Genomic DNA, 27,484 nt, shown 5'->3' on the forward strand with positions numbered 1-27,484 from the left:
TCAGGTTGATTGATAACGTTTTGAGTTTTTTTTTTTTTTTTTAACATGTTCCAAAAATCCTTTTTTAGTAAGGCTATAGTATGACGTCCAAAAATGGACATTTTGGACATGATTCCAAAATGGTAAATGAACTGAACTTATATAGCGCATTTTCTACACCTTCATGGTGCCCAAAGTGCTTTACAGTTCCTCACACTCACCCATTCACACACACACACACACTCATACACCAGTAGGCGTTGCCTGGTCCTACAGGGAGACATTTAGGGTTCAGTACCTTCCCCAAGGACACTATGACATGTGAACAGTCAGAGCCAGGATTCGAATCGCCGACCCTTTGGTCATTGGATGACCCACTCTACCAACTGAGCCACAGCCACCCAAAAATGTCTCAAGTGTGATTTAGGATGTTCTAAATGACATCATAAACACTCTCTGGTGTATTTCAGGTTGATTCATAACGTTTTAAAGTGTTTTTTTTAAACATTCATTCATTCATTTTCTGAATCTGCTTTATCCTCACTAGGGTCACGGGGGTCACTTGGAGCCTATCCCAGCTACACAGGGGCAAAGGCGGGGTACATCCTGGACAAGTCGCCAGTTCATCGTAGGGCTGACATATAGACAAACATGCTCCAAAAATCATTTTTCAGTCCAAAAATGGACATTTTGTACTTATTTTTAAATACCTTTGAAAACAGTTCCATATGGTTCTTCAGTCCAGTGTCGGCTGCTGGTCTTTCAGACAGTTGAAGCTCAGTGTCGCTTACATTTAAAAAAAAATGGTCCAGTTCTTTAAACATAAATTCGTCCCTCCATTCATTTTCAGTAAATGCTCAGTGACCTCATCGTACACAGTCGGCGTCTTTTCCAGGGACTGGACCGGTGTCCTGTGAATGTCCAGCAGAGCTAGGCTGATTCAGTGGCCTTCGGGCTGAAGGACTAGACCCTTTACACTAGAGAAGCTGCTTTTACACCTGCACATGGAGCTGCAAAACTGTATGAAACTGAACAAGAAATGATGAAATTATGGAACTGAAACAATAAAATGAGTAAATCCAGTCCAGTGTACCAGTTAGTCCAGTGGTTGTGTTTTCTTTCAGGTCAGTAAATGAACAGTTCATTTGGTTTCTGTGATTTCACAGCAGAATGTGTGACAGTATTAAACTGAACTGTGTCAGTGAAGGAGCAGATCTGAAAACAGCTGTCAATCAAACTGGATTCAGCCTTCGGACCCGTCCTCCGATCGGCGCGCGGAAGCTTGGCGTCCGGCCCAGCCGAGCTCCACGCACAGCTCCGTTCGCCCCTGGAGATGCCGAGCGTCTGGGGGCGGGACAACAGGTGTCATGTGTCCAGTGCTGGTCCAGTCTGTAGTGGTTTTTCCAGCAGTTCCACTCAGTCCCATTGAAGTGCATGGACGCTGAGCGTCTACGGACAAATGCACTGAGCAGAGATGGAATGAACAAACACAGACACGGGAATGGAGGAGAAGTGAACAACATCCAGTCCACTGATCTGGGATCAAACTGATTCTGAACCAACTGGTCTGAGAGATGAACGTGTTCCAACACATTTGGAGTCAATGAAATGAAAACAACTGAACAGATTTGAGCACCGGTTCTGTTCATAATTTTTATGGACAGAATTTCTAGGCCCAGCCAGGGGCCGGAGGGGGTCCGGTTTGGGGACCACAGGATTTCATCTCTGTTTTTTGCAGATGACGTCCTGTTGGCCTCATCGAGCCTGGACCTTCAGCGTGCCCTGGGGCGGTTTGCAGCTGAGTGTGAAGCGAATGGGATGAGGATCAGCACCTCCAAATCCGAGGCCATGGTTCTCGACAGGAAAAAGGTGGTCTGCCCTCTCCGGGTCGGCGGAGAGTCTTTGCCCCAAATGGAGGAGTTTAAGTATCTTGGGGTCTTGTTCACGTGTGAGGGAAGGATGGAGCGTGAGATTGACAGACGGATTGGTGCAGTGATGCGGTCGCTGTACCGGTCTGTTGTGGTTCAGAAGGAGCTGAGCCGAGAGGAGAAGCTCTCAATTTACCGGTCAATCTACGTTCCTACCCTCACCTATGGTCATGAGATTTGGGTCATGACTGAAAGGACAAGATCCTGGATACAAGCGGTCCAAATGAGTTTCCTCTGCAGGGTGGCTGGACGCACCCTTAGGGATAGGGGGAGGAGCTCAGTCACCAGGGAGGAGCTCGGGGAGAGGCCGGTAGAGCCACTTTTCCTTCACATCCAGAGGGGCCAGCTGAAGTGGATCAGACATCTGTTTCAGATCCTCCTGGACGCCTCCCTGGGGAGGTGTTCCGGGCATGTCCCACTGGGAGGAGACCTCGGGGAAGACCCAGGACACGCTGGAGAGACTATGACTCTCGGCTGGCCTGGGAATGCCTTGGGGTGCCCCCGGAAGACCTTGAGGAGGAGTCTGAGGAGAGGGAAGTCTGGGCATCCCTGCTTAGACTGTTACCCCCGCGACCCGGCCCGGGAAGAAGTGGTGGATAATGGATGGATGGAGGTTTGAGCATTTAATTGAAGTCATGAGAAAATGAGCTTCCACTGCAGTCTGACACAAAACACCTCTGGTCCAAAGGCATCAATAGATGATTTCTGAGGTATTTAAACCTGTTTCAACCCTTTTTTTTTTTGGGGGGGGGGGGGGGGGGGGGGGGTCATCATTGCCACCCCAGTGGTCAAACATAAGGCTATAGTATGTGCTCCAAAAAGGAAATTTTGGTCATATTTTTATATACCTTTAAAACATCACGTCAATGTTGTGTGGTCATCTCCACTGTGGATGCCCCTCCCACCAGCCCCACCCCTGATAACTATGTCCATATTTGGTTCCTTATTTACCACATGGACAGTAACAGTTTCAGGCTGAAAATCCAAGCAAACTAAAGCGGTAGTTGAACTCTGTTTGTCCAGGGTTAGGGTTCGAACTGGACTGAGTTGGAACGCCTGTAGTTTAATAAACTGTCTGTAAAAGAGTTCAACCACATGTGTGTGCTGACACCTTCTGTTTGTTTGTTTTTTTTGACAGTCTCAGTATATTTTATACAGAGCCTGGGAAGGGACATGAAGAAACAAAATGACTGCGTATAATTCAATAGTATTTGTCTTTGGATCCAGTCTAGATCCCACTGTGTCAGAGCTGACACACCCCCTGCAGTCCTGTGCATGTGGAGGTCACATGACCGGAACTCTAGGATTATTTGTCCCATCGGAAAAATTCCAAAAGTTTCTGAAACCTGAGACACTGCTTTATGGACATTCTCAGATCAATGCGAAAATTTCACAGGCACCCGTCCTAGAAGCCACAAAATAAGTCATTTGGTGACTGGAGACGCACACAACAGACCGGATTCACATAATGGAGCGGATAACAGATAAAGCCATCGCCTTAGGGACTATCAATAAATTACTGCTCTACATGTTTTTCTTCAATAGCTTCTCAGTCATGTGACCCAGTGACTTCAAACCAGTCTGAAACTATTATAATAAAAAGGAACTATGGGAAACACCACTTAATATTTCTCTCCAGTCTATACTAATATTTTTTATGAATATTCATATTTTTTTAATAAAAATGTCACTTTTTCTTCAGCTTTTCAGTCTTGTGACCCAGCGACTCCAAACCAGTCTCTGAAGTTCCTCTTTAGTAATAATAGTTAATAATATAGTTTGAGATAGTTTTTAATAATAGTTTCAGGTTGGTTTGGAGTCACTGGGTCACATGACTGAGAAGTTATTGAAGAACAACATGTAGAGCAGTAATTTATTGATAGTCCCTAAGGCAATGGCTTTTGAATGTCTGTTGAATATTCAACCTGCTGCTAACTTCACCTCAGTAGTGGATAACAGATTAGATCTAGTGTTGGAAAATGTAAACAAGACGGTCATCCCAAGTTCCAGGACCAGCCTGGAGGTTTAGGATGGATTTGAGACCGAAGGAGGGACTGAAGAAGAAAGGTCAAGTTCACCCAGTTCCATTTAGTGGACTTTCTACATGACTAAAGCACTGTCTGCTTTTTTCTATGTAGTTTTTACTTGTTTTATTTTATTGTTTGTGTAAATTGACACTGTAGCAAGAATAGGATACCAAATTATTTAAGAATGGAGTGTTGATTTATTGATTAATTTAATTATAGATTTATAACTAAGCTTAAACTTAAATCAACCCAAAACAATAATTTGGAAATCTTGCAAAGGTGGTAGTACATTGACTGCACAGGGAACCCGAGTGTGAAAGGGCAGTACACAAGAATAATAACTGAGGCAGCAGATTTATACACACATAAAGAATTTACTGACTAAACTAAGACACACAAATAACACAAAGACAAGAGACAAATACGATAAAAGGGAGCAGGAGATTGTGAACAGGAGAAAAGTAAACTAAATTGGTAGATGGCTATATTCAAGATATTGTAACGCTAGTGAGGTTACGTTGAGGTAAATCTACTTAAATTGGGAATAACACCAACTCAGATAAATCAGGAGCAAGTTTTCTTACAAGTTGGAGAGGTCTTCTGAAGGATGCAGGACGTGACTTTGGAGAAGGAGCATGTAGCAGCTGGAGCGACATGCCAACGGTGAGGCTGCAGGGCTGGAGAGGCCTTGACGGAGAATGGATGAAGTCTTCTGATGGAGTTCGAAGCAGGAACAGGCTGTGGGAGCAGAGTGCTCGCTGAAGCTCGGCAGTTCTGAAGTTCTGAAGGTCTGAAGTTCTGCTATGTACTATGGCAGGGAAGATGTCTCTGATGAAGAACAGAGGACAATGGCTGAGGAAATGTTTTTTTAAGTCCATTTAAGTTAGGTTACGTTCATTCATCGTCATAAACGTCACTTGCAGGGGATGTCCCTGTATTGACCTGATACCAGCCGATCAGGACGGCTCTTCAGGAATTTGGTTTGACACGTAGAGGAAGATAATGTAATTTATAATTCTGTTTTTGACTCTGTTCACTCACTGCACCGTCATGACGCTACAACACTTATACTACATGGTGGTTTGTTACGGCTGGGGCCATTGGTTGTTCTGTTTTTTTCCTTGTCTCCACCTTCAATTTGGGGCCAACTGGGAACACCTGAATTCAATTCGCCGCCTGCCTATAAAAGCCTGGAGCTCCGACCATGAAGACCAGACTGGGTCCATCGCTGCAGTTCACTTTTTTGTTTGTTGCAACTTTTGTTATTTATAAGCAATTTTGGCTATGTACAATTTATTTTTTCTATAATAAATTTTCAGTTATTTTGCTACAAGTGACCTGCTCTCCACGTTTTCCTTTACTGTCTCCTGGACCATCTTTTTCCTTCTTTTAGTTTTTGTTATGTGTCAGCACCCTAGACCTCCTGGCACGTAACATGGTTTTATAGAATAAAGTAGGAACCATGTAGAATATGTGTTAGTTTGGAGTATGTTGTACTTTCTGTGCGTAAAAGTGCGCATGACGCTCTACAAAATAAGAGCGCATACGCTGATGTTCTGTGACTTTTTTCCTCAATAGTACAATTTGACCTTGTCTTGTTTGTGTCATACATTGTTCTGTGTGTTCTTTTTCCATGTGTCCACCGGAAGTTACATTCAAGGATGAAGAGGGAGAAGCCCCAGTGATGCACAAGGCTGTGGTGATGAGAGCAGATACTGAAGACGCTCCACATCACAGATGGACGGAGGCGGAGCCTGATGAAGATGAGTCCAAATACCACAGACATTCAACAACATGGAGTACACTAACCCCAACCCTAACAGACAAATGCCCTGTTTGTGTGGGTAAAACACCTGTAGAGTTTGACCTTTGACCCTGTTTATGTGGAGGGTAAAACTGTTCTTTTTTTGTTTTTAAGTGTGTTCTGTTCTTTTTTTAAGTCTGTTCTGTTCTTTTTTTTTAAAAGTGTGTTCTGTTCTTTTTTTTTAAAGTGTGTTCTGTGCTTTTTTTTTTTAGTGTGTTCTGTTTTTTTTTTTTAAGTGTGTTCTGTGCTTTTTTTAAAGTGTGTTCTGTTCTTTTTTTTAGTGTGTTCTGTTCTTTTTTTAGTGTTCTGTTCTTTTTTTTTTTAAGTGTGTTGTTTTTTTTAAGTGTGTTCTATTTTTTTTAAAGTGTGTTCTGTTCTTTTTTTTTTAAAGTGTGTTCTGTGCTTTTTTTAAAGTGTGTTCTGTTCTTCTTTTTAAAGTGTGTTCTGTTCTTTTTTTTTAGTGTTCTGTTCTTTTTTTTAAAGTGTGTTGTTTTTTTAAGTGTGTTCTGTTTTTTTAAGTGTGTTCTGTTCTTTTTTTTTAAAATGTGTATGGTTCTTTTTTTTAAGTGTGTTCTGTTCTTTTTTTTAAGTGTGTTCTGTTTTTTTTAAGTGTGTTCTGTTCTTTTTTTTTTAATGTGTATGGTTCTTTTTTTAAGTGTGTTCTGTTCTTTTTTTTAAGTGTGTTCTGTTCTTTTTTTTTTTTAAGTGTGTTCTGTTTTTTTAAGTGTGTTCTGTTCTTTTTTTTTTTTAATGTGTATGGTTCTTTTTTTAAGTGTGTTCTGTTCTTTTTTTTTTTTTTTTTTTAAGTGTTTGGTTCTTTTTTTAAGTGTGTTCTGTTCTTTTTTTTTCTTTTTAAGTGTGTTCTGTTTTTTTAAGTGTGTTCTGTTCTTCTTCTAGATCCACGTCTGAACACATTCACACTCATACTGTTGTCAAATATCGGTGATAAAAGGTAAACTTACTGTTGTCATCAGTTTAGTTAAAGTTAAGGTCCCACATCTGTTGGATCTGTTTAAATAATGCTGTTAAAACCCTTTCATGCACGAATTAGGAGAACCGTGGTCCAGATTTTTTCCTGAGTGTTTTTATTCCTCTTTAGGTAAAAAAAAAACAAACAATGCAATTGAGTTGTTTTGTTTTGTTTTTTTATATATATATATATATATAAACCTGTTTTTTATGAAGGTAGATTTGTTTCTTTATTGCTTTAAAAAAAAATGTCAATAAAAAAAAAAAGTGTTTGAATGAAAAAAAAAAAAAGTTATGACCCAAAAAATTTCATTTGAACACTTTTTTTTCTTTAAGCGTTTTTTTTTTTTTTTTTTTCTATCCCTTTCATGCACAGTGGTCACTCCAGTGGACAGTTCTTCTCCAGCTGTTCTCTTGTATATTCATGGGTTTGGTTGTTTCAGTTCCATATCAGCCAACACAGTGGACACTTCTGCACCATCCCATAATAACACACTGACATTCAGACCGTTACTGTGACTTTGCTGTTTTAGATCAGTTGTGTCAAACTCATGTTAGTTCAGTTCCACATTCAGTTCAGTTTTATCTGCAGTGGACCGAACCAGTCAAATAATAACAGTGAATAAAGTAAAAATTATATTATGATCAGGTTTACATCGACAAAGTTTCCTTCAAAATCAGAATAACATAAACAACTTGAATTGTCTGAAGAAAAACAAATGAAAAACAAATTTTAACAATATTCTGCCTAAGTTTATCAGTTTAGTATTTACACGTGTATTACAATCACACAAAACATTTAATAACAAACAGAATATTGGTACAATTGTATTTACTTTTCTTAAGACATTTCTGTTTGTTCATATTTGTTCAGGTTATTCACATTTTACTGTTACAGGATAGTTTGGAAATGTCAATATTTCCATGGAATTTTGCTTTTTTACACCAAAAAAAAAAAAACCCAAAGAGAACATGTGGGGTTGTCATTATTTACAGGTTATTCTGATCATATTTCACTGGTTCTGACCCACTTCAAATCTAACTGGACTGTACGTGTCTGTATGTGAAACCTGAACTAAAATGATTTTGACACCATTGATTGTTAATTTCTTCAGTGTAATTTTTGCATTTCACAAATTCATCCTGCGGGACGGACTGGACCCCAGGCCGCATGTTTGACAGCTGTGTTCTAGATAAACCTGATCTGCACTAACATGTTTGAATGTAAATCAATTGCTAATAAAAATTGGGAATATGATCAAATGTGAGAAAACATCAGATTAGCTGCAGTAAAAAAGTTTTGATTTGACAGTCTTCACACAGTTTATCTTAAACGCACACGAAAAACACACGAAAATGTCCAGCAGAGGTGGTGTATTTTGGATGTATTATTGGTAATAATATAAGAAAAATGATGGATATTTGTTTAAAATACTACTAGCAGCCTGTAAAAAGGCCATTACCAAAAAATGGTGCAGATTAGAACCACCGACAACTGACTGGATCCAAACTGTGAATGGAATATTTGAGATGGGGATTCTGACCCACAGACTGAAACTGAAGAACAGACTCAGGATAAATGGAAGACATGGACCAGTTTCACTTCAGCGTCACACTGCTAAAAACAATTGTTGGTCACAGGATTTATTGTAGTAAATATATCCCATATGTCCCCTGTGTTTGTCTTGTTTTGAGAAGTGCACAAAGTAAACAATAAAATTAAAAAAAAAAAAAAAAAATGTAGAGCAGAGTGGACATTTTTGGAGCTCCACAAAAAATTATGAAGGTAGATTTATTTCTTTATTGCTTAAACCAAGAAGAATATTTTCATTAAAAAAAAAATTCAATTTAAAGACCAACCAATTTCTACATGTGAGCCTCCCTGCCTATAAATGGACACTTCATCTAATGTTGGGTGCCCATTGTCTTTGAGTCCTGAGTGTCCACCTGATCTGAATAAATTGAGTCAACATGGAGGACGGAACTACCCAACATGGAGGACAGAACTACCCAACATGGTGGACGGAACTACCCAACATGGAGGACAGAACTACCCAACATGGAGGACGGAACTACCCAACATGGAGGACGGAACTACCCAACATGGTGGACGGAACTACCCAACATGGAGGACGGAACTACCCAACACGGAGGACGGAACTACCCAACACGAAGGACGGAACTACCCAACACGAAGGACGGAACTACCCAACACGAAGGACGGAACTACCCAACATGGTGTACAGAACTACCTAGCATGGAGGACGGAACTACCCAACATGGAGGACAGAACTACCCAACACGGAGGATGGAACTACCCAACATGGAGGACGGAACTACCCAACACGGAGGACGGAACTACCCAACATGGTGTACAGAACTACCTAGCATGGAGGACGGAACTACCCAACATGGAGGACAGAACTACCCAACATGGAGGACGGAACTACCCAACACGGAGGACGGAACTAACTAACATTGTGTACAGAACTGCCCAACAAGAAAAGAAAAGCAAATCAGTCTTTTATTCAAAACTGTTTATTTTAATATGACACGTGGACATTTGACAGTGGAGACAAAGTCTGAAATTAGACTCATCCTTGAGTTTGGACTGAAATAGTTCAAGGTTAGGTTCAGGGTCTGGGTCCAGGTCCGGGTTCAGGGTCTGGGTCCAGGTCCTGCTGTTGCTCAGCTCAAAGTCAGTTCTTACTTTGGCTGTTTGAGAAAAAAGCTGAAATCTTACTTTGAGTTTTGACCAGAGACACTGAAAGAAAAACACACAAAGAATAGAAGAGTACTATTAACACAGACGTATGTACTTGTAATTCTGTATTTATACTTCTGTACTTGTACTTGCGTTCTTATACTTGTACTTTTGTACTTGTACTTTTCTGCCTATTTCTAGATGTGAAGGTGTGTCTGTGCTTCACCTGGTTTGTTTTTTTCTTCTTGGTTGGTGTTTTTTTCTTCTTCTTTGTTGGTGTTTTTTTCTTCTTCTTGGTTGGTGTTTTTTTCTTCTTCTTTGTTGGTGTTTTTTTCTTCTTCTTCGTTGGTTTCTTGTGCAGTCAGTCCTGACCCTCCACTTAAATCCTCCAACATTTCCTTGTACTGTTTTTTATGGTGAGGGCGAATAAGCATGGAGAACCCTGAAAAAGGAAACTGTTAAAGCCACAAACACACACCTGAGGGGTTCTGGGTTAGGGTTAGTCCTGTGTAACAGGGTTAGGGTTACATACTGTGTAACAGACTGAAGTGGTTCCTGTCCTCTGTCAGCAGACTGACCACCACAGACACCAGTTCTTCGTAGTTGTCTGTTCTCTTGTATCTGTGAACGGCTCTGAACAGATGACCACTGTTCACTGAACCCAACACTGACTGAACATCTGACACAAAGGCAGCGTGGACCGGAACAACTGGACCAGACCCAACTGGACCAGAACCTGAAGAGAACACAGGAAGGACACCAGCATTAAAGGAGCTGATGACTTTTGTGACCAGTGTTTCCTGTCCTCTCCTCAGTATCCTTCGTCCGACCGTCTGTCTGTCATTCCCACTGCATGAACAGTGGGGTTTTCGTCAGTTAACGTCCCTGTAAATTGCTGTGAAACTTGAAATTAACGCCTACTGGTGGGAATTTGAAGTGACCACAGAAAATTCTCTCTAACTGCCGGGAATTGCCGTGAATTCCCACCCTCTGGTTAGAGAGCCTTGGCAATAACCCCTCCCCAGCCCCTTGGACTATGTGAGGTTTTCGTATGTAAATGGTCCTGCTGTGAGGTATACAAATGCAAATGGAGTCGTACATGACACAGCAGTTTACAGTGGAGGTGACACAACAACTCACTGACTAGAACCAGGCAGACACTGGATGAGCCACCAGACTGTGGACAAGAACCAGAAAAAGGCTGGAGCACAATCCAAAAATTGTGGTAAGTATATATTCAATTAATTATTACATGTGAATTAATGTCAATTAATTACATGTCAATTAATTATTACATATGTTTGACTTGTGGAACTGATTAAAGTAATGAATGTGTCACATTGACCTGCTTGAACCTGGAGGTGTTTGTTCCTCAAAGTGACTTAGTCTGGTATTTTTTTAGGAAGGTGTGCGCCGTCTGCAAAACAGTGAAGGAAACAACAGATGGTATGAACCAGAGCAACGGTCAGATTTTAAAGAGTTTGGATCCATTCTGCTCTATAGAAGTAAATGTATACCTTTAATGTCTGCTTTTTCTGAACTATTTCTATTTGGTTTTCAGACTGAGCTCACCCACAGTGAAGCAGTGACTGCTCATTTAATGGCAGCTCCAGCTGAAGGTCCAGGCTGGAATGGAGTAGAAAGTGGAGTCCTGTTGATGAAGGAACTTTAATAGTTTGTTGTGTTTTGTTTCTCTATTGTTCTAATCCTATGCATCTATTTTTTTACTCTTCCTAACTTGTATATTTTAATTCCAGTGGTCTGTAAGACATAAAGAAACAGTCCAATGGAACTACACATACAGCCAACCAGATCTAACAGTCCAGGCAGAAGCCATGAACATTTCAGCCCACAGCAGAGAAGAAAGACGGGAAGATTTATAAGAATCTGTATTTAATCTGAATCTGACACAAACACCACATTCTACTACTGTTAGCCTCACAGTGCAGCACTGATGGTACTTCTGTCTGGACAGCAGCTGGAGGCAAAAGAGGAGGAACTGGACAACAAGGAGGAGATTTATGGAGGGGATCACAATGGATATGAGGTCTGATGAAGAAGATGGCACTGCTGATGGGACATGTGGGTGGACTGGAAGGCCTCCATCCTTCCAGAGTCTGGAGCTCTAACCTATGAGCTGCACTCTAACACACACTACAGCAGAACCAACACATGTTCTACCACCACAGACACTACAGCAGAACCAACACATGTTCTACCACCACAGACACTACAGCAGAACCAGCACATGTTCTACCACCACAAACACTACAGCAGAACCAACACATGTTCTACCACCACAGACACTACAGCAGAACCAACACATGTTCTACCACCACAGACACTACAGCAGAACCAACACATGTTCTACCACCACACACACTACAGCAGAACCAGCATATGTTCTACCACCGCAGACACTACAGCAGAACCAACACATGTTCTACCACCGCAGACACTACAGCAGAACCAGCATATGTTCTACTACCACAGACACTACAGCAGAACCAACACATGTTCTACCACCACAGACACTACAGCAGAACCAACACATGTTCTACCACCACAGACACTACAGCAGAACCAACACATGTTCTACCACCACAGACACTACAGCAGAACCAACACATGTTCTACCACCACACACACTACAGCAGAACCAACACATGTTCTACCACCACACACACTACAGCAGAACCAGCATATGTTCTACCACCACAGACACTACAGCAGAACCAACACATGTTCTACCACCACAGACACTACAGCAGAACCAACACATGTTCTACTACCACAGAAGACTGGACTGGACCACCCTCAGAGAAGATGGCACCAACACTTGTCTGATGTAATGTTTTTAGGTCAAAGATCAAACTTATTTCATACGTTGTATAAATTACTTTCATAAGTTACAATAAGTTGATAATAGATAAATCAGTTAAAATCTGTTAAAATGCAGTTGTCTTAAGAATTGATAGGAGTGAGATGTCTTCTCCTAAAGGATCTTTGTGTTCTCTGTGCACTCAGGTTGTATACAGAGTGAGCGCTCTTTTGCTAGAGATGATCTTTGCCGTATATTTCCGTTCCTTCTTTTCTCTGCAGTTAAAGTTCAGAAAAACTCATGTTCGCTAAGTGTGCTCTACTACTGTGTGCCTTGGAACATTTTCTTCTTTTAAGTGTATATATCCGAAAACAACATTAGGTTCTAGATGCTGTTTGATTGAAACTGTTCTGTGAACGTGTAATGAAGCTAACGTTTATGATATTCAAGCTAGTGATGTGAGTGCATTACGTGTGTAGAGTAATTAATAATAACTGTAATAATAACTGTCTGTTAGTAATTTAAGTTGGATGTATTTTATATGTTGCAGTTACAAAAACGTTAATGAAAACGTCAAGTAAAGGAGAAGCTCCAGCTCAGAACAGAAAGCCTTGTTTGGACTCTACTGTGTTGTTGTTTGTGGCTGGAGCTGCACAGACACATGTTGTGAGGACAGCACATCTGACTGAACTGACTGTGGACATTCTAAGTGTGTTTAATTTGAAAGTGTTGGCACTGTTTTCTTAAATATGTAAGTGTGCTTTTTGCATTCTACATTTATTAAAGCTTGTCTTTATTTTTTAACATGATCTTGGCAGTCGTGTTCTTTCTTAATTGATATTGGTGGTGATGTTTTCAGGATGTGAATTATTACCCTGCAACAATAAATACATATGTAAATAAATATCTGAATAATAAACTTAATAATAACAATAATAATAATATTTTTAATGGATGGGGCATATTATAATGCTGCACAGATGACCAATCACATGTGAGCTGTCCTTTGTGGTAACATCCAATGGGCTGCTATAAAAAGAAAAAAAACATCCAATGTGTGTCTCTGTGGTCGGACATGGCAGGCACCAGTGACATTCAAATGTAAATGAGGGTCGTTCACACCTCTGCGAGCTATTAACCCCCGCACCCGCTCGCCCTCACACCCGCCCCGCTCCTCCTCCCCCGTTGGCTCCGTTTGCGGCAGTTTCCAGCACAGCTGAACTTTTCTGTAAACTCACGATAATTACCGGGAATCTTTGAAGTTGGCGGGCGTTTACGGGGTCGATAATCTAGTTTTTCATGCAGTGTCCTCAGCTGAATCTGTTCCCAGGTATCTGAGGAATTTTCTGTTGCAACGCTGCAGCGGCAGCGTGAACCTCCGTTTCCCACAATGCACGTCGCGACAAAAAATTCCTCAGATGCCCGACTTACCTCTGGGTTCAGAACGTAAACACATGGTGTTTGTTAGTGGTGGATGGAACTAAAACTGTTCAGTTTAATGGAAGAGATTCAGCTGAGGAATGACAGACAGACGGATGATACTGAGGAGAGGACTGAGGATGGACAGAAGTGAGGACACACTGGTCACAAAAGTCATCAGCACCTTTAAGATTCAGCAGGTTCCACTCAACAGAAGCACAGTCAAGGGGACACATAAGGGTCACATTGAAGGACTGTTGAGGGTCATTTCCACCTTAACACTGGAGTCAAATCCAAATCTACAGGAACACACAAACGTCCACCTTTAACCCTTACAGACCCAAATGTCCACCTTAAACCTTTAACGCTTACCCTCTGATCGTCCATCTTTCTCAGTCTTCTGGACCCTTCTGTGTGTGGTGTCAGTGCTGTGGTGGAGGTGTGGTCCTCCATGGTTCAGTTGGTCAGTGTCTAGTTGGTCAGTGTCCAGTTGGCTGGTGGTGGACATCCCAGTGGATGATGACGCTGCTGGACCGAGGTGGATGGACATTTAAACAACCATCAGTCATCTGTGGACCAGTTCATCTAGACCAGTAAGCATTCATATGATTCTATTCAGATTACGGGGAGGACAGGGGCCCACATGGGTCCACATGGGCTCATAAGGGTCCACAGTGGCCCACATGGGTCCACATGGGCTCATAAGGGTCCACAGTGGTCCACATGGGTCCTGTTCCAGTGTCCCACCTCTGTCCACAGGGGGGCCGTCCCGGTCCTCCTTGGACACAGAGTGGACAGGTTTGTATCCACAGCCTCGTCCTGTCAGCTCCAGAACCGTCTGATCGAAGCACAGTTTGTGATGAGGACGAACGAACTGGTAGAAACCTGAGGGACACAAATAGACCATATTTGAACCAGGAAGTAACCAGAGCCCAAACCTGTAGGACACAAACACACCAGGTATAAACAGGAACTAGGAACTACCCCAAACCCTTTATGTGATTTGTCTTTGTGTGTGTTTATTTGAATATTAGCATTAGCTGTATGAGGAACATGAAGACTAAACAGGTTGTGGTTGTGTGTTGGTGCTTGTGGTGTTGGCGTTCGTGGCGTTCATGGCATTTGCAGAGTTGCTGTTGGTGATGTTGGTGTTGGCGTTTGTGGCGTTGGCAGTGGCGTTCATGGTGTTGGTGGTGTTGGTGTTTGTGGCGTTGGCGGTGTTCATGGCGTTGGTGGTGTTGGCATTGGTGGTGTTGGCGTTCGTGGTCTTGGCATTGGTGGTGTTGGCGTTCGTGGTCTTGGCGTTAGCAGTGTTGGCATTTGTAGTGTTGGCGTTTGTGGCGTTGGCTTTTGTGGTGTTGGCTTTTTTGGTGTTCGTGGCGCTGGCGGTGTTGGTGTTCATGGTGTTGGCAATCGTGGTCTTGGCGTTTGTGGTGTTGGCGTTTGTGGTGTTGACATTTGTGGCATTGGCGATGTTGGTGTTTGTGGTGTTGGCATTTGTGGCGTTGGCGCTTGTGGTGTTGGTGTTTGTGGTGTTGGCGTTCGTGGCGTTAGTGTTAGCAGTGCTGGTGTTTGTTGTGTTGGTGTTAGCGGTTTTGGTGTTGGTGCTTGTGGCGTTGGCGTTTGTGGTGTTGGCGTTTGCGGTGTTTGCGTTTGTGGTGTTGGCGTTTGTGGTGTTGGCATTTGTGGTGTTGGCGTTAGCAGCGTTGGTGTTAGCAGTGATGGTGTTTGTGGTGTTGTCATTTGTGGTGTTGGTGTTTATGGTGTTGGTATTAGCGGTGTTGGTGTTAGCGGTGTTGACGTTTGTGGTGTTGGTGTTAGCAGCGTTGGTGTTAGCGGTGTTGGTGTTTGTGGTGTTGGTGTTTGTGGTGTTGGTGTTAGCGGTGTTGGTGTTGGTGCTGGCGTCACCATTGCCTCTCAGCAGACCGTGGGTGTTGGTGTTATCGGTGTTGGTGTTTGTGGTGTTGGCGTCACTGTTACCTCTCAGCAGACCGTGGGTGTTGGCGTTTGTGGTGTTGGTGTTAGCAGTGTTAGCGTTTGTGGTGTTGGTGTTAACAGTGTTGGTGTTGGCGTCACCGTTACCTCTCAGCAGACCGTGCGTGTTGGCGTCTTCAGCCAGTGCTGCCGTCTGGGTCAGCAGTCCATCCAGGTGGTCCGTCCTCTTGTAGGTCTGCAGGGCTTGGACCATCTGCTCAAACTTGACGTGGCTCAGACTCTTCTTCATGTCCTGCAGAAACCTCTTGGCTCTGCTGGCTTTATCCTCCTCACACACGGCTGAGGACATGCTCAGCTTCTGCAGGAGCGACAACGCACAAACCGCTCACATCAAACGGACGGAAGGTTCCAGAACAATCACAGGTTCATAACCCAAGGGTTTGGCACCAACACAAACAGACACATGTGATGGACTCTACAGCTGAGCGCACATTCACAGACAGTTCAACCTCAGACTGATCAGTCTGATCATCTACAACATGCACTTGGAACATTTGACCTTAACCCTTACCCCTCCAGCATAGACGTACCTGCTCATGGACCACTTTGATTTTCCGTTTTCCTCCTTTTGCGTCCACATCTGTCCTTTTATACTGAAGACACTGAGTGGACAAAGGACAACACATAGTCACAGACTTACATTTACATTCAGGCCATCTGTGGGTTTACACAAAATAGAAGAGGTTCAAAGACTGTTGTTGTTTTTTTTAATCAAGACTTTCAGTGTGAGTGAGGGGAGTTGTGTTTTCTGTCATGTCCATGTGATTCCAGAGGGTTTCCACTTCCTTCAGCCTAGACTGCAGCTAGGATCACCTTGGTAGTCATTTCTTCAGACACTCAGGTGAAGACTGGTGTAGAGCTGTCACCTCATCACTATCACTATCTGGTGGTAAGTGTGTGTCCAAAGGTGGAAAGGATGTCGCTCAGACCCAAACATACGGTGAGGGTGTGCTGGGAACACCTGACAGGACCGTCTGTCCAGGAGATCTAAAAGTCAGATGTCAACGTCTGTGCTTCCTTCTTTTGTGTACAGTTGTCCCTCACTATTACGTGGTTCACCTTTCACGGCCTCACTGTTTGGTGGATTTTTTTTTGGTGCAATTTTGCATGCTTTTTTTTTTTTTTTACAGCGTATGAACGCGCATTGTGTTCTGCATCCTGATTGGCTAAGGGACCGTAGACCATTGTCAGTCACTCTCCTCCGTGCCGTGTCTCCTGTACAGTACAGAATGCGTTCTTCTGCCAAATTTACATAAATGTCTGATCTCTAGCAGTGTGACTCTGAAGTGCTGTATGTTTGACAGTTTTCTCCCCGAAAAAACCCACAATATCGACGAAATGTTCTGCACCGACAAAGGCACCTGCAGTCGCACCCAAAAGGCAGAGGAAGATGCTAACCATCGCACAAACAGTTGGACTTCTGGACATGCTGAAGGAAGGGAGAAGTTACGCAGCTGTTTATTTCTAAACAAATGTTTGGGCCTGAAAACAGGTTTGGATCTTTGGTTTCATTCTATAATACTGTACTTATTTTTTAAAATCTACGAAGGTTTGAACTTTGAGAGCGGTTAAACAAGAAATAAATGTGAGAAAATTTTAATGCCTGTCTGAGAAAAGTGTATCAAGTGTGTGGTGAGGGGTTTTACAACCTTAAAACATATAGAATAATTGTAAAAAATAAAGCTGACTACTTCGTGGATTTCGCCTATTGGGGGTTATTTTTTAGAATGTAACCCCCGTGATAAACAAGGGACCACTATACTGTTGTATGATCCACTGACACTGTACTGGAGACTGTTCAACAGAACTGCCCACTGTGGGATCAACTGACCTACCTACCAACCACATCCTGAGGGACGCTGGGGACCCTAACCCTAATGGTCTGAATGGACCATGTTCAGTACCTCCACTGCCAGTGCGACTGTGTGGAGTTGTGGCAGCAATCCCCAAACCCATTAATGGACCCCAGAGGTAAGGGGTGCTGTCGAGCTGAAGAAGGAGTCCTATAGGGCCACTGGCACATGGGACTCCTTGAGGCAGCTGACAGGTACCAGCAGGTTCAGGAGGCCACAGCTTTGGCAGTGGCTGAGGCTAAAACTTGGGCATGGGAGTAGTTTGGTGAGACCATGGAGAGTGACTTTCAGTTGGCGTTGAAGAGGTTCTGGCAAACTGTCAGGTGACTCAGGCGGGGGAAGCAGAGCTCCACGAACACTGTTTACAGTGTTTGTGGCAGAAGCAGAGCCCTGGACCTCAGGTGCGGCTTGCCCACCACTGGGGCTGAGGTCTCTGGTAGTTGGACGACTCCTTGGTGGCCAGCCCCCGGGGATGGATGGAATCCGACCTGAGTTCCTTAAAGCTCCGGATATTGTGGGGCTGTCTTGGCTGACATGCTTCTTAAATATCGCGGGGGTGGGGGGACAGTACCTCTGGATTGGCAGACTGGGGTGGTGGTGGTTCCCCTTTTAAAGAAGGGGGACTGGAGGGTATAGGGGGGTCACACTCCTCCATCTCCCATGGAAGGCCTATGTCAGTATACTTGAAAGGAGAGTCCAAGCACAGGAGTTTATGTATCTGATGGTCTTGTTCACGAGTGAAGGAAGGATGGAGCGACAGATTGACAGGCAGATCAGGACAGCGTTGGCAGTACTGCAGATGCTGTACCGGTCTGTTGTGGTTGTAGTGAAGGAGCTGAACCAAAAGACAAAGCTCTCCATTTACTGGTCAATCTATGGTCCTACCCTCACCTACGGTCACCAGCTGTGAGTAGTGACTAACACGACAAGATCACAGATAAATCATAAAAATAATCATAATGGATTAGATTTCTATGGTGCTTTTTTGGGCACTCAAAGAGCTTTATAAGATACAAGTGGTGGAAATGAATTTCCTTGGCAGGGTGGCCGGCTTCTCCTTTAGAGATTGGCTGAAGGGTTGGGCCATCCATCTGAGAGGGAGGGGCTAAGAGTAGAACCACTGCTCCTCCACATCCAGAGGAGTCAGCTGAGGTGGTTCATCTAGCCAGGAGGACTCCCTGGTCAAGTGTTCCAGGCATGTCCAACCCAGAGGAGACCTCGGGCAGACCCAGGACAGGCCGGAGGGATTCTATCTCTTGGCTGTCCTGGGAACTCCTGGGAATCCCACCAGCGGAACTAGAGGAGGAGGTGGGCAGAGAGAGGGAAGTCTAGGGTTCCCTGCTGTGACCCGGACCCAGATAAGCAACCTAATCCTTCTAAATCAAGACAGCACAAAGACCCTCTGTAAACCAAGGGAAAAACCCTGGAGGTGTAGACCAGATCACAGAGCCCACCACCAGGGGTTTTTCTAAACCAGGGAACAGGGGCGCTGTGCCCTCGTACTTTTGGCTACCGCCCTTATACCAAAATTACAATTTTTTTTTTTACCCCAAAGCTCACAGTTACGCCATACACTAGTGATGAAAGTTTTCCGGTTTTTGCCGGAAATCTTTTTTTTTCCGAAGACTGAGCATATGTTCCGATAAATTAACTCTTTCCCCGCCAATGACGAAATTTTCGGTCAATTCGTATTTTCACTGTTATACTGTAGTTGAAGCTGTTGCGGATCATGTGAATTAATTTCCTTAGTCCAAAAACAAACAATTAAGCAGCTTTTTTGGAAAAATGAAGGACTGGGTGTAAAGTTTTCGAGTCGCCGTATCCCATGGCAACGCATACAGCGCCAGTCACTGTGAATGAGGAAATGCAGACTCTGCAGGAACCGCACACAGTTTCAAAAGCTTTAAAGATGATTATGGAGACAGAGTCCGACAAGTATATATATGATGGAGTTACAGAAGAACCATTTAGAGACAGGAACATAGAAAGAGAAGGTGAGGGAGACGGACACAGGAAACACGGATCGGCTCGGGTGCAACACGGAGGATGATGGGGGGGACGGAGCGATACAGAGACAATGACAGACAGGACATACAGACACACAGATGTGGGACAAGACAAAGCACAGCTAGTGTTCATCTGTTAGAGTGAGTTCAGATTCAGACTGAGGACACAGAACAGATTCAACTGTATAATGTCAGCGGAGACACTGGTAAGACACTGTTGGATTTGGCTTTAGTAGGAAATAAATACATACTTATATTCATACAGAGATAAATAACTAGATGTCCATATAATTATTTACAGATCAAACACAGCAGGTGGTCCAACAGGAGGACCTGGTACAGCCAAGGAAAGGCCAGAAATCTACAGTATTTAGTGCATTTGTTTCTTGTTTTTCTTGAAAATGAGGAATATTGAAGTGTTTATATCCAAAAGCTAAACTAATATGTGTTAGACTCATAATTGTTGTATGTAAATGTGTAAAGTTTAGAAGGAACCTGGTGCTTTAGAAGATGTTTGGTCTAAAGTTTGGTGTGGATTCCACTAATATTTTATAGAATGTTGGGATATCTTAGAAGTGTTTGTTATTATGATTGTTATTATTTCTTTTTGTGATTTTGAATACACTGTTACTGTTTGTAAATAAGAGTCAAAAATGTGAATAGGAAATCAGTTTTATCTGGAAAAATCAATATCTTTGAAAAAAAAAAAAAAAAACAAAAAAAAACACAATTTTCTGTTTTTTGCTCAAAATTCATTTTTTTCCTGAAAATGACCAGTATTCAAATGTTTATATCTCATGAACGAATGAAGATAGAATAAAATTGTTTTTTGTGTTTAAAAGTTGAAGTTCTGTTCCTTCTTCTGATGTATTCAGCATTCACATACTCCTAACATAACATTTTCGGAGGGCCTTCAAAGATTAGTGAATATGACCAATTAAAAATAAGTTCAAGTGGTCCTGGCTCGAGGAAACTGATAGAAATGTCAATTTTCTGTCGCAGTACGTCCGGAAGACAAGCAAACCAGGTTTGTTACTCATTGAAGTCATTCAGAAAAGTTCAGGTTTTTTTTTTTTCTTTCCTCACTTTCATCACTAACTTATAGTTACATGCAACACAGTACTTACACAAGATACAGTCTTTCCAAAAATGATCTTTTCCTGGTGAAACTACCACAGGAACAACACATGACAATGTGCCTGGTCATCAAAAACCATATAATTATTCCAAAACTATCGTAAACATAGTAGGTAGACCGTCTGACGGTTCAAAACGACACAAACTGGCATCTTTTCAGACCGCGGCGCCATCTTGTTTCCCTTCCTTTCTCGTGACGTAGCTTCCCTCACCTACCTGTGCTCCCTCTTACTAATTTTTTCTAGAAAAACCCCTGCACCACCATACCTGTTGAAGGTGTAGACCAGATCACAGAGTCCACCACCGTACCTGTGGTCCCGTCCAAGAATCCTCATCCTGTCCCGGTCTACGGTCCCCCTGGTCCAGAGCGTGGAACAGGTTAAGCGGTCTCTTGTGGGTCTGCGGGGCCTCACCTTCATATTCCACACAAAGCCGGGCCATTCCAGAGGCCCCTGGGGGGTCGTCTGAACACAGAATAGACGGGTCCAGTCAGAACAATCCAGGAAAGAACTGGAATGGGTCAAAGCAGACTGGATTTGTGGAACACTCACTCAGTCTCCTTTTCTTCAGACTGGGAATGTGGGCGTCCAGAACCTTGGCCCTCTGGGTGGGGGGGCACCGAGTGTCCAGAACAGCAGCTTTCCCAGGGTTCTCGGATGTCCCAGGGTTCTTGGATGTCCCAGCGTTGTGTTCCTTCTGCACTACAGGCCTCTGACACATGTAGGTAGAGTATGAGCACAGTGACATGGACCAGAGTGGGACCTACCATTGAACTGCTGACCTACCATTGAACTGTTGACCTACTATCATTGAACTGTTGACCTACTATCATTGAACTGTTGACCTACCATTGAACTGTTGATCTACTATAATTGAATTGTTGACCTACAATTGAATTGTTGATCTACCATTGAACTGCCGACCTACCATTGAACTGCTGACCTACCACTGAACTGTTGATCTACTATCATCGAACTGCTGACCTACCACTGAAATGTTGATCTACTATCGTTGAACTGTTAACCTACCATTGAACTGTTGATCTACTATCATTGAACTGTTGACCTACCATTGAACTGTTGACCTACCGCTAAACTGTTGATCAACTATCATTGAACTGCTGATCTACAATTGAACTGTTGATCTACTATCATTGAATTGCTGACCTACCACTGAACTGTTGGTCTACTATCATTGAACTGTTGGTCTACTATCATTGAACTGCTGACCTACCATTGAACAGTTGACCTACCATTGAATGGTTGACCTACCAATGAACGGCTGACCTACCAATGAACTGCTGACCTACAATTGAACTGTTGATCTACCATTGACCTGATGACATACCATTTTCTGTGCCACCCTGAAGAACTGCGACACGTCCCGGACCACATTTCCAAAGTTGTCGTACAGACGTACGTGCGGTCGGATCCACGATGGAAGCTGAGCTCGTGCATCAGCGTTCTTAAACCTGCACAGAAGTCCGTTTGAATTGAATATAATTGTTGGGTCTGTGATGTCACCGGTGCTCGTCAATAACCTGGTCTGTTTGGTTGGACGGACTCTTCTGATGTTTGTATGTTTGAATCTGCCGCTCTGTCTCTGGATTATTGTCTTCGTTACCAAGGTTCAAGGAGCAGGGTCAGGGTTAGGAACAGAGTCAGGGTTAGCCCTTTAACTTGAGCTAACCCTAACCCTGTTCCTAACCGTAACCTTTGTAGTTTCTCCTTGTGTCTGTCAGTGCCTTCAGTTCATTTCCTGTTGTGACTGTATTTTAACACAGTTGAACCAAAGGTCATCTAAAACATGTGGAAATGGTACAGGAGTGTGTGTGTGTGTGTGTGTGTGTGTTAGTGGGACAGTCTGTCAGTCTGGTGTTCTCATGTGTGACAGTCTGTCTGTGGTCATGTGACTGTCTGTGGCCATGTGACCATCGTACCTCTGGTCACACAGCAGGACGGCGCCATAATCGTCTTTGTGTCGAATGACTCGACCAATGGCCTGGTTCACCGCTCTGAAGGCCTGGAGACGGTACCACTGCTGCCCTGACAGGTACTGAAGACACACACACACACATATTAGTATGGGTTAGGGTAACCCCAAGCCCAAGCCCAAGCCCCAGCCACCCCAGCCACCAACCCACCCTCAGTCCAGGTGCCTTCTTCCTGCTCATCTCGTCAAGAAACTCCATCTTCAGGATGACCCGTGGGTCCATCTTTGGAGGGAAAGGCAGACCTGTGATGACGACCCCCCGACCAAAAGAGTCTGAGAAGTCCAAGCCTTCACTGGCCTGAAGAGGAAACACAACACACACAAACACACACACACCACATCACCAGTAGATTAGATTATATTATAATACATTATATTGTATTATAATATATTACTATGAGTAATCCATAACCCTAACCCAACACCAATACAAATAAATAAAATCCCCCATCCACACAGGTCTGTAGTAGGTTTAAATCTGGTGTAAATCTGGTTTAAATAAATGCGTCTCTGTTCACTGCAGGTCTAAACACACACTTCAGATTTTTGGGTGAACTGCGTTTTCTAAAACATCACTCACCTTTCCTCGACACACAGCGAAGAAACTCCCTCCTTTGGATGAAGGATCATTGACTCTGGAGTAAAATCCATCAATCACCTTCAAAAGGACAAATACAAGATTAACACTAAGCCTCTAACACTAGTCTGCTTAACACTGAGCCTCTAACACTAGTCTGTTTAACACTGAGCCTCTAACACTAGTCTGTTTAACACTGAGCCTCTAACACTAGTCTGCTTAACACTGAACCTCTAACACTAGTCTGTTTAACACTGAGCCTCTAACACTAGTCTAACACTGAGCCTCTAACACTAGTCTGTTTAACACTGAGCCTCTAACACTAGTCTGTTTAACACTGAGCCTCTAACACTAGTCTAACACTGAGCCTCTAACACTAGTCTAACACTGAGCCTCAGAGTGTGTGAATAGAACTGACACAGAAACATTGGCCTCGTGGATAAAACACTATTCTTCAACTGGACAGAGGAGTTCGTTCGTAGTTAAATTGGTATTTGACCCAAAACTGAAACGGAAAGACCTAAGTCCAACAGGAGTCACATGACCAAACCAAACTAGAGTCACATGACCAAAACAAACTAGAGTCACATGACCAAAACAAACTAGAGTCACATGACCAAAACAAACAGATGTGGGTGGATGTTAGAACAAGAGAAGAAGAAGAGTTTTTCTCAAACGTGTGTGTATGTGGACACAGCAGGAAAGCACATCAGTTCAGAATTTGGGAGGAGATAGAGGAGGAAGCAGCATTCTAGATTCAAACCAACACATTTATGGAAGGACTGACACTGACATCTACCACAAAAAAAGGGTTAGGGATAGAGAGGAGGAAGCAGCATTCAGGATTCAAACCAACACACAACAAACACACACAGAGATTTGGATCATTTTAGGGATTATTTTGTTCACTTTATTGATTAATTTGGCTCATTTTGTTAAATATTTTGTTCATTTTTAAAAAAAAAAATGTTTGGGTCATTTTGTCTAATGGCAGGTGAGGGTTTTGGGATGCGTCTAATGACAGGTGAGGGTTTGGGATGCGTCTAATGAGAGGTCAGGGTTTTAGGGATGCGTCTAATGACAGGTGAGGGTTCTGGGATGTGTCTAATGACAGGTGAGGGTTCTGGGATGTGTCTAATGACAGGTGAGGGTTTTGGGATGCGTCTAATGACAGGTGAGGGTTTTGGGATGCGTCTAATGACAGGTGAGGGTTTTGGGATGCGTCTAATGACAGGTGAGGGTTTTGGGATGCATCTAATGACAGGTGAGGGTTTTGGGATGCATCTAATGACAGGTGAGGGTTTTGAATCCAGACCTCATTGAATGTTCCTTTTCCTTTGGGTTCAACAAACATGGGCTTGATGTTCTCGATGCGATCTGCATGTCCATGAGTCTGTGGACAGAGACAAAAACAACACATGTTTACAAAAACAAACAGCACAGGAAACACATGTTTACAAAACAAACAGCACAGGAAACACATGTTTACATTTGACTTACTCTCCAGAAATCCAGAGTCTTTTCCATTAAAGGAAATGAAGGAAAAAACACCAGGAGTCCATGAGGAACCACTCGACTCAGATTCACTGCAGAAAGAAAGAACAGCAGGAAGTAAACAAGGGACAAGACACAAGACACACAATAGAGACAGGAAGTGGACATGGACACATGTTAGAGACAGGAAGTGGAGGTGGACACGTGACAGACAGGAAGTGGAGGTGGACATATGTTAGAGACAGGAAGTGGACATGGACACATGTGAGAGACAGGAAGTGGAGGTGGACACATGTGAGAGACAGGAAGTGGAGGTGGACCCATGTTAGAGACAGGAAGTGGACGTGGACACGTTAGAGACAGGAAGTGGACATGAACACATGTGAGAGACAGGAAGTGGAGGTGGACACATGTGAGAGACAGGAAGTGGAGGTGGACACATGTGAGAGACAGGAAGTGGAGGTGGACCCATGTTAGAGACAGGAAGTGGACATGAACACATGTGAGAGACAGGAAGTGGAGGTGGACACATGTTAGAGACAGGAAGTGGAGGTGGACCCATGTTAGAGACAGGAAGTGGACGTGGACACGTTAGAGACAGGAAGTGGACATGAACACATGTGAGAGACAGGAAGTGGAGGTGGACACATGTGAGAGACAGGAAGTGGAGGTGGACACGTTAGAGACAGGAAGTGGACATGAACACATGTTAGAGACAGGAAGTGGAGGTGGACACGTGTGAGAGACAGGAAGTGGAGGTGGACCCATGTTAGAGACAGGAAGTGGAGGTGGACCCATGTTAGAGACAGGAAGTGGAGGTGGACACATGTGAGAGACAGGAAGTGGAGGTGGACACATGTGAGAGACAGGAAGTGGAGGTGGACACATGTGAGAGACAGGAAGTGGAGGTGGACACATGTTAGAGAAAGGAAGTGGAGGTGGACACTGACTGTGACAGACATGTGGGACGTCTGACAGGTTCAGGGTGGAATATTTACTAACATCTAGTGGTGAAGATAAAGATGACAACGAACTGATCCACACAAAAAGTAACTAAAGAAAAGGAACTGATCAAAACAAAAAGTAATTAAAGTAACAGAACTGATCCAAACAAAAAGTAACTAAAGTAATGGAACTGATCCAAACAAAAAGTAACTAAAGTAATGGAACTGATCCAAACAAAAAGCAACTAAAGTAACGGAACTGATCCAAACAAAACCACCAAAAAGTAACTAAAGTAAAGGAACTGATGTCATCATGTCTGTGCTGTGATGATGTCATCATGTCTGTGTGTGATGTCATTACAGACACATTTCATCCATTATCAGTAAATGGGAAAAAAATATTTTAAACATTCATAAAAATGTGACTTTTGACCTACTTTTACTCTAATGTAATCCCATCTGTTCTGGGTAACTGGTAATATGTAAACCACATTAGGTCTGAATTCAACCAATAGTTTTACTGATAAAGTGTAAACAAACTGAACCAAAAACAATAGCCCTTGTCACCCCTTTCAGGGTGGGGTAAAAAAATAAAAAAAAATAATAATAATAATACTAAGTCAATCAGTAGTGTGCTCCTCCTCCCCTCTTCCTAACTGTTCATTAAACAGTGTAGGTGGTTAATTGTTTCCTAAATGTTCATTAAACAGTGTAGGTCATTAATTGTAAATGTTTACTCTTACCCACAGTGTTTCCTAACGAGGCCATGTTTTCAGGAACAAACCTATCATGAAAAAACCAAACAAAAAGTCATGAATTTAATTGTTTAACCTTTTGCTTTGTTCTCATCTTGTTACTTCTTTGACATCATTGGATCTGATTAATGTGGTTGTGTGTGTTCAGATCCACAGATGTGTTCAGGTGTGTTCAGCTCCACAGGTGTGTTCAGCTCCACAGGTGTGTTCAGATCCTCAGGTGTGTTCAGGTCCACAGGTGTGTTCAGGTCCACAGGTGTGTTCAGGTCCACTAAAGGACACTGAACCCCCATGTTTGAACACATTTGGATTAGGGCTGTTAGAAAATATCAGTTCTGCAATATATTGTGATATTTTGTTTCACAATACTGTATTGATATTAAAAAGTACTGTATGGATATTTTTAGGTATTTTTTTGTTACCTCCGCCAAGGAGGTTATGTTTTTGCCAGGGTTTGTTTGTTTGTTTGTCTGTTTGTTTGTTTGTTTGTCTGTCCGTTAGTGTGCAACATAACTCAAAAAGTTATGGACAGATTTGGATGAAATTTTCAGGGTTTGTTGGAAATGGGATAAGGAAGAAATGATTAAATTTTGGTGGTGATTGGGGGTGGGGGGGCCCACTGATCAGCCTTGGCGGAGGTCTGCGCTCTCCAAGTGCTTCTAGTTTTTTCTTTTTTGTTTCTATTTTATTTATTCTTATTTCACACTCTTTTATTCAATAATGTTGGTTCCTTTGTTGGGATTGAACTCAAATCCTGTTCTGATGTTAGTTGTGAACTAATAGAATCTGAACATTTGAACAGGATCTGAAACTGGAATGTCTGTAAAACAGAATTTCAGTTTGACCACAGTTTGAACATTAGGTGATAGAACATTAGATCCTGTTGGGATCAAATACAAATGTGTTCAGTATTTGTGCAGATTTATGGTGTAATTCAATTCTTCAAGGAAATAATCATTTAAAAAAAGAAACAAAACTAACTAAAAATGGCCTTTTTAACAGTATCATGATAACTGTTGTTTTCAATTAGTTTCTTAATCATTTTTGTTTTCCTGTCACTCATTACCTCCGCCAAGGAGG

At 42.9% G+C, this 27,484-nt stretch overlaps 1 protein-coding gene across 2 annotated transcripts in view; it reads right to left on the minus strand.

Annotated features, from left to right (window-relative positions):
* Positions 1 to 9,240: 9,240 nt before the first annotated feature.
* LOC115416426 (regulator of telomere elongation helicase 1) overlaps positions 9,241 to 27,484 on the minus strand; it is a 40,105-nt gene continuing 21,861 nt past the window's right edge. Inside the window, exons 18-33 of one of the 2 annotated variants that reach the window (XM_030130196.1) lie at positions 26,393 to 26,433; positions 24,712 to 24,797; positions 24,527 to 24,604; positions 23,215 to 23,292; positions 22,786 to 22,932; positions 22,582 to 22,697; positions 21,990 to 22,113; positions 21,194 to 21,353; positions 20,952 to 21,106; positions 16,177 to 16,248; positions 15,734 to 15,944; positions 14,399 to 14,536; positions 14,024 to 14,176; positions 9,944 to 10,147; positions 9,638 to 9,853; positions 9,241 to 9,471 (exon numbers count right to left, since the gene is read on the minus strand). In XM_030130196.1, the coding sequence (XP_029986056.1) occupies positions 9,407 to 9,471; positions 9,638 to 9,853; positions 9,944 to 10,147; positions 14,024 to 14,176; positions 14,399 to 14,536; positions 15,734 to 15,944; positions 16,177 to 16,248; positions 20,952 to 21,106; positions 21,194 to 21,353; positions 21,990 to 22,113; positions 22,582 to 22,697; positions 22,786 to 22,932; positions 23,215 to 23,292; positions 24,527 to 24,604; positions 24,712 to 24,797; positions 26,393 to 26,433 (2,044 nt within the window). In that variant the 3' untranslated portion in view covers positions 9,241 to 9,406. Of the gene's footprint in view, positions 9,472 to 9,637; positions 9,854 to 9,943; positions 10,148 to 14,023; positions 14,180 to 14,398; positions 14,537 to 15,733; positions 15,945 to 16,176; positions 16,249 to 20,951; positions 21,107 to 21,193; positions 21,354 to 21,989; positions 22,114 to 22,581; positions 22,698 to 22,785; positions 22,933 to 23,214; positions 23,293 to 24,526; positions 24,605 to 24,711; positions 24,798 to 26,392; positions 26,434 to 27,484 lie in introns of both variants that reach the window. The other variant, XM_030130195.1, reaches the window with a different exon arrangement.

This window comes from Sphaeramia orbicularis, unplaced genomic scaffold (assembly GCF_902148855.1).
Source record: "Sphaeramia orbicularis unplaced genomic scaffold, fSphaOr1.1, whole genome shotgun sequence".
Taxonomy (NCBI): Eukaryota; Metazoa; Chordata; class Actinopteri; order Kurtiformes; family Apogonidae; genus Sphaeramia; species Sphaeramia orbicularis.